At 35.6% G+C, this 12,305-nt stretch overlaps 2 protein-coding genes across 5 annotated transcripts in view; both read left to right on the top strand.

Moving 5' to 3' along the window:
• tax1bp1b (Tax1 (human T-cell leukemia virus type I) binding protein 1b) overlaps positions 1-12,305 on the top strand; it is a 1,153,251-nt gene that overhangs the window by 636,503 nt on the left and 504,443 nt on the right. The gene's annotated exons all lie outside the window — the stretch shown is intronic.
• Positions 1-12,305, top strand: part of creb5b (cAMP responsive element binding protein 5b) — a 403,670-nt gene that overhangs the window by 113,710 nt on the left and 277,655 nt on the right. For all 4 annotated transcript variants that reach the window (XM_051935766.1, XM_028818224.2, XM_028818226.2 and 1 more), the window contains one exon: positions 2,060-2,181. In XM_051935766.1, coding sequence (XP_051791726.1) covers positions 2,060-2,181 — 122 coding nt within the window. The remainder of the gene's footprint in view (positions 1-2,059; positions 2,182-12,305) is intronic.

The following is a 12,305-nucleotide window of genomic DNA, read 5'->3' as shown; positions in this document are numbered from 1 at the left end:
AGGTTTTGTGAACGGATGAATTCAAAAAATGAAACCTTTTAGGTTAAATGAGAAGTTACGTTATGGTTGGTGAAAAGCAAACACTTTATTCCAGCAGAAGAACCTTATCCAATCTGTGAAAGTGGTGGTGGCAATTAGAGATGCTCCAATCAGGTGTTTAAAGTCTAAAGAATTCTAAAGAAGACTCAAAAGAAGTTTTTTTTCCCTCATTTTCTTTCTCAATATACGGTACTCATTTTCCAATGTAAATACAGGATTCTTACTCCATTTGAAATATGCAATCATTTTTGTTATACCTGCACAATATGACTCAGATTTATAATTAGGGCAGAGAAACATATGTTAATAGTAGAGGATCTGCTAAACAGAATACTGTAATCAAAATATTATATTTTTAAGCTGTTTAAATGTGCAGTATTTATAAAACAGATACTATTTGTGATAGCAGAGGTCTTTTGTGCTACGGTGCTACAAAACTAATGATTCACTTACAGATATAATGCCTTTGCTGCAATGTACACTGGTGAACTTTATATTGCAATGCTAATAGCATTAATTTTTTCCTACAGTTATTACAAGGTTTTTCCTAGATAAGCGTGTCTCATTTTGTCCTTCTAACAAAACAGCTGAACTTTCTTGCATATGGTGTATTAGCACTTCCTGGAATTACCCCAATTACTGTGCATCTCCGTTCATTTTATAAGCTACATTCCATTAGGGATCACAGAGATGCTAAAGCTGATTTTGACAGCTACAGGCCCTGTGCAAGTTTAAACATAGACACACAAGCCTAAATGCAATCACAACAGTCCAAGCAGGAGCCATGCATTCACAGCTTTCTACTACCACAATCACATTTTCTGCTTACTGATTTTAATATTTAATTGTGAGTTTCAACAAAGAATAAGTCAGTTTCAGCAAGTGCTTAGGTGTCACCCGTTGCAGGGCTGCACTTAGGTCCTAACCTGGGGTCCTGAGTTGGTTTGTCATGTGGTAGGTGTGGCAATGCGATGTATCAGTGCGTGCTCCTGACTCCTCTCTCTCTCTCTCTCTCTATAATGCACCATGTTGTCAAGCAGACAATGTTCTTAAACACATAGCCTTTTATATAGCTTCTTTCAATAGTTGACATCATCCCAAGGTACTTTGCAAGTACAGAGCTCTGCTACAGTTGCTTATGTGTATTTTTTATGGTTAAAATGTAACAGGGTAATTGAGTTGCTCAAGATCACACAGTAAGTCAGTGACCTTGATGGGATGCATGCAAAATACCTCTGCCACCTGCAAGAAAACATTCTGCAACACTGCAACATGTGCGGTCAGAAACAGTCTGATCATGGAGAGACCACCAAAGTTTACTATTTATGTCAAACAAAACTCAACTGACTTCCAAATACAACAATGATGCTGTAAGAGGCATCTTTAAATACACTGTTCATCATAATTTTCCATGGATAGGCTTATGGCAGATGCCATCCCAACCAAATACACACATGTAAATAGAAAAAAATAAAATATAGTTGCAGTATGCTGAAAGACACAATTCATGGACAATGCAGTGTAAGAATAGCACCACTTGGTTTGATAAATACAGGTTTCTACTTATTCCTGGTAATAGGACGGCCAAGATATGTGGAAACCCCAATGTCTGTTATTGATCCTGCTCAGTGCAAATAACAAACTTCAGCATAATGGTGTAGGGTATCTATCTATCTATCTATCTATCTATCTATCTATCTATCTATCTATCTATCTATCTATCTATCTATCTATCTATCTATCTATCTATCTATCTATCTATCTATCTATCTATCTATGATTTTTGCACATTATTTTCAACCAGATCAGTTATATATATGCATAATATATGCACACAGTATCTCCCAGGGTTTAAGGTTTAGGGTTTTTGTTTAATCATGTGTAAATTATTAAACATGCCTAGTCTATAGACGTATTGGTGACCATCTAGACGTGCAAGAATTTTTAGAATGAGTAGTTGCAAGGGGGATACAGAATTCGTAATTTGATGTAACCTTTAAATTGACATCTTTTTTTTCAGACCAAACACCCACGCCAACACGTTTTCTGAAGAACTGTGAAGAAGTAGGACTTTTCAATGATCTGGACTGCTCAATAGAACAAGAATTTAGGAAGGCTCAGGAGGAAGAAGACAATAAAATGGTATGTCATTTCAAAGACGTTTACTTTTAAGTAGTTTAGTTTAAATCCTTATAAAACTGCCCTTATGTCCTAGGTACAAATATTATGCCTGGTCTTTATCTGTGTGGAATTTTCATATTCTCTCTCTCTCTTTCTCTCTGTATGGGTTTTAGGTTACTGTTAACATTCCTAAAAATGTGTTGCAAATTATTCATAACAGTAATCTATAAATAAAACAATACATTTAAATGAATATAAATAGAAATACCTTAGATTTGTAAAGTGTGAAAATCAGTTTAACGTGTAGCAAGGTTATGTACTTACTGAATGTATGGATGTTAAATACAACAGATAGGTTTGAGTGAAGAGCAACAGAAAACTGCAAAAAATAATGTGTTTACTTTTGACCCTGCACAAGTAGCTAATAATTAGAATTTCTTGGAATAAAAATTCTAAACCAGTGTGAATGATGCTTCATGTAGAAGAGTGACTATAATTTATTTTTAAGAATGCTTATGAAAATGATAATGACAGAAACAAGTTACATGTTAAGACAGGTCACATTGTGAATGCTCTCAGCCAGTAGAATATATCATTTTTGTTGCCTGCAAGTACAAATATATTTATTTACAACCCCAATTCCAATGAAGTTGGGACGTTGTGTAAAACGTAAGTAAAAACAGAATACAATGATTTGCAAATCCTTTTCAACCTATATTCAATTGAATACAGTACAAAGACAAGATATCGAATGTTCAAACTGATAAACTTTATTGTTGTTTTGCAAATCTTCACTAATTCTGAATTTGATGCCTGCAACACGTTCCAAAAAAGCTGGGACAGGGGCATGTTTACCACACTCAATAAGCGTTTGGGAACTGAGGACACTAATTTTTGAAGCTGTGTAGGTGGAATTCTTTCCCATTCTTGCTTGATGTACAACTTCAGTTGCTCAACAGTCTGGGGTCTCCATTGTCGTATTTTGCGCTTCATAATGCGCCACACATTATCAATGGGAGACAGGTCTGGACTGCAGGCAGGCCAGTCTAGTACCCGCACTGTTTTACTATGAAGCCACGCTGTTGTAACACATGCAGAATGTGGCTTCGCATTGTCCTGCTGGAATAAGCAGGGACGTCCCTGAAAAAGACGTCGCTTGGATGACAGCATATGTTGATCCAAAACCTGTATGTACCTTTCAGCATTAATGGTGCCATCACAGATGTGCAAGTTACCCATGCAATGGGCACTAACACACCCCTATACCATCACAGATGCTGGCTTTTGAACGTTGCGCTGATAACAATCCGGATGGTCTTTTTCCTCTTTGGCCCAGAGGACACGACGTCCATGACTTCCAAAAACAATTTGAAATGTGGACTCGTCAGACCACAGCACACTTTTCCACTTTGCATCAGTCCATCTCAGATGAGCTCGGGCCCAAAGAAGCTGGCAGCGTTTCTTGGTGTTGTTGATATATGGCTTTCGCTTTGCATGGTAGAGTTTTAACTTGCACTTGTAGATATAGCGACGAACTGTGTTAACTGACAATGGTTTTCTGAAGTATTCCTGAGTTCACGTGGTAATATCCTTTACAAAATGATGTCGGTTTTTAATGCAGTGCCGCCTGAGGGATCATGAACATCCAGTGTTGGTATTCGGCCTTGCCGCTTACGTGCAGAGATTTCTCCAGATTCTCAGAATCTTTTGATAATATTATGGACAGTAGATGATGAAATCCCTAGATTCCTTGCAATTGTACGTTGAGAAACGTTGTTCTTAAACTGCTGGACTATTTGCCCATGCAGTTGTTCACAAAGTGGTGAACCTCGCCCCATCCTTGCTTGTGAACGACTGAGCCTTTTGGTGATGCTCCTTTTATACCCAATCATGACAAACACCTGTTTCCAATTAACCTGTTCACCTGTGGAATGTTCAAAACAGGTGTTTTTTGAACATTCCTCAACTTTCCCAGTCTGTTGCTGCCCCTGTCCCAGCTTTTTTGGAACGTGTTGCAAGCATCAAATTCAAAATGAGTGAAGATTTGCAAAACAACAATAAAGTTTACCAGTTTGAACATTCAATATCTTGTCTTTGTAGTGTATTCAATTGAATATAGGCTGAAAAGGATTTGCAAATCATTGTATTCTGTTTTTATTTATGTTTTACACAACGTCCCAACTTCATTGGAATTGGGGTTGTATTTATTTATACTACACTCCTAATGCCTTTATTTCTGATTCTAAGATTATATAGAAAACACTTATTCCATTGAAAAAGTCTATCACTGAAGTTAAGCATTATACTCATTTTTAAAATGTTATGCCTAGATCTGTTTGTCATTTTGAAAAAAATAAATCAAAAACAAAATTTTTCTTTTTGCATTCAGATTGTAACAACACTTACTGTGCACATATTAAAGTATAGTAGTTATATTTTGGAGTTTTAGACCACTTTTTTCTGATTAAGAGGGTTTGAAATGGTCTAATTTTTTGTTCCTTTTTCAGTTCTACAGAAAGATTTTTGTTCCCTTTCAGTTCTACAGAAAGATTACATAACATATGAATACTGTTGTGTACAATAGTTAATATGCACAGCAAATACAGAATAAGGAAAATACTTTGATAAACAGGTGCAAATCAATTAATTCTTTTGTAATTGCTTGACCAGAGAGTTAACACACAACATGTTACCTCAGCAAATCAAGGAAATGAAACATCAGATTCTTCTTTTGCTCATTAACCTAAATGGTTGCAGGTTTTCATTGTGCTGAGCATTAAGTATCCAAAATATTTGTAATGCTTGCCTGTTAACTCTAACTGCTTAGACACACTGGATAGTAATAAGTTACATACATTTTACAATGTACACTGCACAATATCCAGGATCTTAATTGCTACATTTTTTTCTTTACTTCAGTTTTTTTTGTAAAGAGAATTTTGTGTAGATATAAATTTAAAAAATGCTGCTTGCTCCAACCTCCATACTCACCAGACCTTTAGAGAGTGTTAGACTTACTAATTATTCTATGCATGCTTAACTAACACAAAGGGCTTTAATGATCCAACATTTTATTCTTTCTGGGCCCTCCAAACCTATCCATCAGTGTTCTGACTTCAGAGAGCCAAAGTGTATTCTGGCTTCTTTATGTCCAGTGCAGTTATCAGTTTGGATTGTGATTCTGTCAGTCACATGGTGTTTTGTTATTATAGGGTCCTAGGGTGACCCTATTCCCGTTTATACTCTTTAGTATGTAGACCTTAAAAGAATGGCCAAAATCATTACCACACATTACCACCTTGGCAATTAGATATACTATATATACTCATGTATGAGTCGGGTCTTGAAACCCTGAAAAATCGATCATAAAATCAGACTCCGATTTATACACCCTTTCAAAAATGTGACACTTAAATTTTTTTTTTTTTTTACATTTTCTTGCCTCTTCCAATTTCACATCAGTTTCTCAGATGCATCGAAGTTTGTTGCAGCAATGTAGTTACCAATTTCTTTCGCTACTTCAACTATGTTTAATTTAAAACCAGCTTCATATTTTCTTCTGATCGATGCTCTTACGATAAAGGTGTTTGAGGGTGTGAGATATAACAAACACAAAACAGTGCAATCGTCGCTTCTGAATACTTCAGGTATTACCGTGTGGTCACGAAGGCACAATACATGGGGGAAAAAAAAAAGGCAGTGTGCTCCGTGGTTACTCTCTCAGGTGGGCATTAGCATATCATAATCTCTTGGACCAACAGTGTGAGTTTTCCGCATTCAACTTCTACAACTCATATTATAAAATACCAGAAATTATACGGCAAAATCAAGTCCCGACTTATCCGCAGGAGAACTTATATGGTAGTTCAAGAACAGGCAGGAGAAAAAGAAGTTACACATTTATTCATGTATTATAGATAACTAGACAAAGAGCCCGTTTTGACAACGTAAGATGAAATGGGCACGAGTGGAATAGTAATAAGTATAAGCACCACAAACCTGATATAGGTGTATTGAATGAATGCATAATTAGGCCTCGAGCTGTAGTCGAAATCGCCTTTCAGGCCTCTAGAGCTTTAATCAAAGTCGCCTTTCTCTTTGAATTTTCACGGCCGTAAATCCTCCGCCTGCCGTGATGTCTGTCTCGTAAGGTTTTTCGGGCAGCTGCGCAGAAGGCGACTGCGCAGAAGGCTTCGGATGTGCGCAGAAGGTGACTGCGCATTCGTCTTTGGACGGACGTGAGTGAGTGAGGAGACTGGCGAATTATATATAAGATGCTTTAAACTTAAAATATTATAACTAGGGCCATTAACAAAAAGCAAATGGAATATGGCTTTGCAAACCACACAACCTAATAGTACTATATATGTAGTTTCTGGCTGTTACACTTGATTCTTTTCTTAGCCAACTCATCATCTGCATAGGGCCAGGCAGCATGGCCTGAATATGGTCACCAAGAGAGATGATCCTCTCAGGGTGGAAAATGGCATAGAGCAAGCCTCTTGTTATTGTAACTCTGTAGCCCTTGATTACCCAACAAAATAACTCAAGCACAACTCCCCTAGTTTAGCTTTGTCATAATTTTCTCCAATTTCATAGAAATAAACAAGTGTATTTTCAAATAAACATCAAAGAAGGTAATTAAGTTGTAAACTGGCCCATGTTGTGCTTTTCTTATCAATTAAACACTGGGAATGCAACCTGCTTATCCAGCTTCCTTGCACTGAAAATTGGATAGCTAGGCAATTTTTTAAACATTTGCATTGTTAGACATGAATATTAAAAAATATTATCAACCTGCATGTTATATATTTATTATTCTTCATTGCACATGACACAAAAACGAACACATCCATATTCACATTTGACTGATTTCAAGTCAATAATCAATGACATGTTTGAGATGTAAGGATAAAATGAAGTACCTGGTGAAACTCCACTCTGCACAAATACATAGGTAAAAGTTACTAAACTCCATACAGGCATTGGCCGGCCCATTAATCAATCACCGGAGCTGGCAGCTGCTTGGGCGCCAGTCTATCTCAGGTTTCTATCTAACTTAAAACAGAATGTCTTTGGACTTTGGGAGAAATCATGAATACCCATAGAAAACCACATTGTTTACTTTACAAAGGGCAAGTGTGAAAAAAGAATTTCATTTGGAAGAATTTAATGAAACAAGCTAAAATCTACAGATTGTGCTGACTTTACTTAAATAATGCTGTGGCTAGACTTTAAGATCTGTGCGGTATCTACTTAAATTATTACACCATATCATCACCACTCATTTTGTTGTATGATAAAGCTATCATTATCAAACTTTCTTAATTCTGTAGATATTACTGGGAGCCTATTCTGGCAGTTTTGGATGCAAGGCAAGAACACACGTTGGACATCTTGGGGCACATGGGAGGAAAATTCTAATGGGCAGTGACCAGGTGTGGAATCTCAAGATGCTAATTCTGTCAGGCAGAAGATCTAACCACTGTATCAGTGTACTACCTTAACAAAAAAAAATCCCTAAGCATACATTATTGGGAAAGGTATGAACTGCAAAATGGAGTAAATACAGGTGCCAAAAATGTGTTTACATTGTATTGCTGAGGTGGCAATGATAGATTGGCCATCTAGCTGTCTGAAGAACATTACTTCTATTCTGTTCTGTGTGTTGTATTTACCCCATTTTTTGATGCGGATTACATGCCCAATCTACCTGGAAATGGGTTTGTCATTGAATTGCCCTTCCCAAAATTTCTTCCATTTTAGTTTTCCTAGTTTTGTTTGAGAGTTTTTGTTCAGTGAGCTGTCAAAAAACAAGGCTTCTTAAAGCCCATTGAGGCACTCCTTTTGTAGTCTTGGGCTATGCAAGAAATAAATTGCCATTGTTATTGCTATTTGAATAGAAATTCTACGTTTTGATCAAATTCTCTATGAGTGCCGTCTCTGCTTTGGCTCACTGCTGTTAGCAGCTTTTAACTACCTGACATTCTGAAATCAGCAGTTAGTCCACATATTTTAATAAACTGAAGTATGCGTGAAGCAAATCAATGATTTTAACAAAAAACAGTGAACATAAATTATTTTTGTTGTCAATATTTTTATCATAGACATATATGTGCAGCTAAATACAACTTTCTTGAGCCTTTGTGCATGTTTTTCCTTGACAGTTCAGCATATTAAATATTTAATAATATATGGCTACGTAATAATGTGGATGGTTCCAGCTGATTTACTGAATTAAACAAATAAAAGCAAATGTACGGTATGTTTTTAACCTCTTACTTTGTAACCCAGATATGTTCCCTCAAACAACTAGGCAAATGTGCAAAAAACTGTTACTGTCAGAGCCAAAACACTGAAAAAAACGTAAGGATCTTTATTAAATGCTCTTTCTCTTCATACTGCATGTGGGTGGAACCTGGAAATTCACAGAATTCTTAAAATTGTAATTTTATTACAATAATTTCTTTTTAGTCACCTTCAGAATACTCTCTTTGAGATATAATGCACTTGTTCCAGCGCTTCTCCAATTCCTGCTAAGATTTTCTGTAATCAATTTTTTTGTTACATTGTCTACAGTCTGTTATTTTGTCCTGTATTTCTAACATGGTAACACATTTTCTTCCATTCAGCTCAATTTTAATTTTGGGAACAAAAAGAAGTCTGGTGAATATGGGAGGTACAGGCAACGACCACATTGTTTTTAATCAGTAACTCTTAAACTGATAACATGGTGTGTGCACGTTTGCTGACATGGTGCAAAATGCAGTTTTGTATGCACTACTGCTCTAGATGTTTTTTTTTCCTGATGCTTACCCATAGACATCTCAGCAGTTCAATGTAATGTCACTGATAAACAGTTTATTTACTGGGAACAAACTGTTTATTAACAAGCCTGTCAGTGTCAAAAAACAGAATCATCATTGTCTCTTGAAAATCTGCCATGGAAAAACAAAATTAGCAAAGTCACTTGTGAAAATATTGGCCTATGAACATAATAAAAATTCTTACGTGATTCTTTACTCATTCATTATAGTTACTCTCATTTAAATGTATAAAAATAATTTTCCAAAGATTTATACCGTAGTTTCTTCTACTTTATGTAACATTGCAAAAGTAAAACATTTCTAAATTTCTTTTGTAATTTGGTGACTGCTTAAAAATCAGAAATGCATTTTACATTGTGTATGTTCATACTATTAAATAAATCTGTATAACCCAAAATCAAAATGCCTTGTCACACCATCTAATAAGACCTCAAAGTCAGATGCTGTCATTTTGTTTCAACCAATCGTTGATCTCAACAAGTATTTGTAACAAGAGCTGGAGCACTTGGAGACATTTAGTGGTTACATTTTTTTTTCAAATTGGTACATTTTTAACATCATTAAAATTAAATCACACTATGATGCTATCTTGTTTTTCTTGCAGGCACAATCAAGTTCAAGCAGTTGTTTGGATGGCTGTTAGAGAGGATGGTGATAGGTTAGTGTCGTGCACTTCCTGGCTTGTCCAGTTTGCCGTTCGTTTCTTTGTGTTATATTTGATTATTGGACAATCATTTTCAATCCATTCTAGTGGTTTTTGACTTTATTTTTAAGCCCCCTTTTGATTCTTGATCTCTCCCGGCTAATAGAAACTTTTAGGTGCCAAATGGGACTTATCCTTGCAGTTGCAAGGTGTATTGGCTTAAGTGTTCAGCTCTCTATATATTATCCACTAACATATTCTGTGAGGCTAATTACTTCACTTTACCTTTTAGTGATTCTGTTTTGGAGATAAGTAAATTATTGTGATTTGCAAGTTGCTCTGCTAGAAAACATAGAGTGTCATGTCAAGAAATAAATCCTAAAACACTTGATTTATAATTCAATAAATATATATATTGTACATTGCATTGAAAAAGGCTATTTTTTCAGTCAGAACATCTTCCTTGCCACTTTTCCATAAACTCAGAGTGACAATTGGCATCACAGTAGCCCCTCTGACAAATGCCATTTGTGTCTGACAAATACTATATTTAGAGAGGTATCTTGACCTAGTGTAATGATTCAGGTTCATTTCATTTTTTTATGTGGCTTTAGTTTATTTTTGTGAGTGGGTTGTTTGCTTTCTGCATTTTTTAACCTTCTAGATTTTTATTTTTTTATTAGTTGTCAGTCAGAACAACTTTTTGGATATGCTAAAATTAGTTAATGTCTTTTCGTGCTGTCATTTTATCTGTCTTGTGAATACCATGATTTTGGCACTCCATTGTTTAGTTGGTTGATACCTGATGACACTACGAAGTTGTGTTGCATGATGTCACTGAGAAAATGATACATAGGTCACCGCCAGGTTGTGCATACAAACAAAAAACTCTTGCAGAGTTAGTAGTTTTGACTTTGGGCTTCAAATGAATGTGTTTATTTTTAACTTATTTTTGACTAGTGTGTGGGTTTGCTCGGTTTGGTTATTTTTGTCCCTCTGATAACAAACCACACACTTTTATTTGACTTTTAGTTTTGATTGTTCCATTTCCAATTCATCTAACCCTTTTCTCTTGCCTGTTGTTATCTGGCAGAACACCTAGGCAGTGTGGTTGTAGTTTCATATGTTTTCTGCTTCTGTATGATGGACTGCACTGACCTCTGAGGTGTACTCAGTGCCTTCCCCAGATCAGTGCTTCTATATAAGTTTATCCCTTACTTGTTTTGAATAGTCTTCCATCTTCATTTGGATTTCTTTCATGGAAAGTTTCTACTATACTGTAAGACTTTTGTAAAGTGGGTGGGGAATTTCTCTTCAAAAATTAACTGAGAACAGGTGATCCCCACATTTCTTACACATCAACAAAATGGGTGAGTCTTAAATTTACAAAGGACTGAACACTTTTTAAATGTCATAATTTTATTTATCCTTTTTATGAAATTGCTTTCAATTTCTTTCCTTTGATTTGGCATGATTTCACTGTTTTGTTGATCACCTAGATAGGTTGTTACTTTACCATAGTCTAACTTTATTATCTGAGAGAATAAAATGTGAAAATAGTTTTGGTGGCTGAAAACATTTTCAAGGCACTGTACTGAGTTACACAATTAATCGAATATTAATCACAATTTTGATTATAGTTACCTTGATGTACTATTTGCAGAAAGTTGTGATAACAGCACTATATTTAGTAATTCTGCTGAGTCACAGATTGAGTTTTCCTAGTTGCATATACATTCACAAAGTTATAGTGCATTGGCGTATCAGAGGCACTTGCATATAAACATCTGTGCTGAACATATTTTTAGGAGTATGATCCCTAACAACATCTTTTAAAAAGTGTGAATTTGTTTTTCTTTTGTTTACAGCAGCCTCCAGAAAAATTGAGATGTATAAGTAACATTGAATTTAATTGATTTGCCGCTTTTTTGACATTTTAGTGCCTAATTGAAGAGAATCATCTGTAATTTGAAATTATTATGTTGTCAGTAAGTGGTTATGTGGATCACAAAAACATGCTATGTGAGCTTGCTGCACTGCACTGAAACATTTAGACAACCATCTAAAATTCAGTCACATAGTCCAGTAGATAAATGAAAGCAAAGCAAGCAACACCAAGTCCCACTAATGCTATGGTCCGCGACAAATATAACCATTACCGGTTTATGAAACAACATCTGATTTGTGTAGTTGAGTAGAACTATGGACACATGCTTGAGCATAATGGTTCATTTTATTGATGAGGAACTTTGTCTGAAGAGCAGCAGAATATACTTAAGAACAAATATGCAGTTGCTCAAGGACAGAGAGTCGCCCTGGCCATCTGGGGTTTGCAGGAGACGAACATAGGAATTTTGGGTATAAATATAATTTCATCCTGTAGCAAATCCTGTAAAAGTGACAGCATCAATCAGGTGCTTATTTTAACTTATTACATACAGCATTGGCTTTTACAGGGTTCACATTTACATGGCACATGCACTGAATTGAATGTTTTAATAGGCGTGTACTATTATAACACAATTAATAACTGGCAATTATTGTCTTTCATATTATAATTGTGATTATTAGCTTGAATTAATAGTACAATGAAACATGCACCTTGTCTTGCCAACTTGCATATCCTGTATTGATTTTTTACACACAGTACAGTATAACCATCAATGTGCAGGGAA

Source organism: Erpetoichthys calabaricus, chromosome 13 (genome assembly GCF_900747795.2).
Source record: "Erpetoichthys calabaricus chromosome 13, fErpCal1.3, whole genome shotgun sequence".
In the NCBI taxonomy this organism is placed as follows: domain Eukaryota; kingdom Metazoa; phylum Chordata; class Cladistia; order Polypteriformes; family Polypteridae; genus Erpetoichthys; species Erpetoichthys calabaricus.
This window is presented reverse-complemented; position numbering and strand designations above follow the sequence as displayed.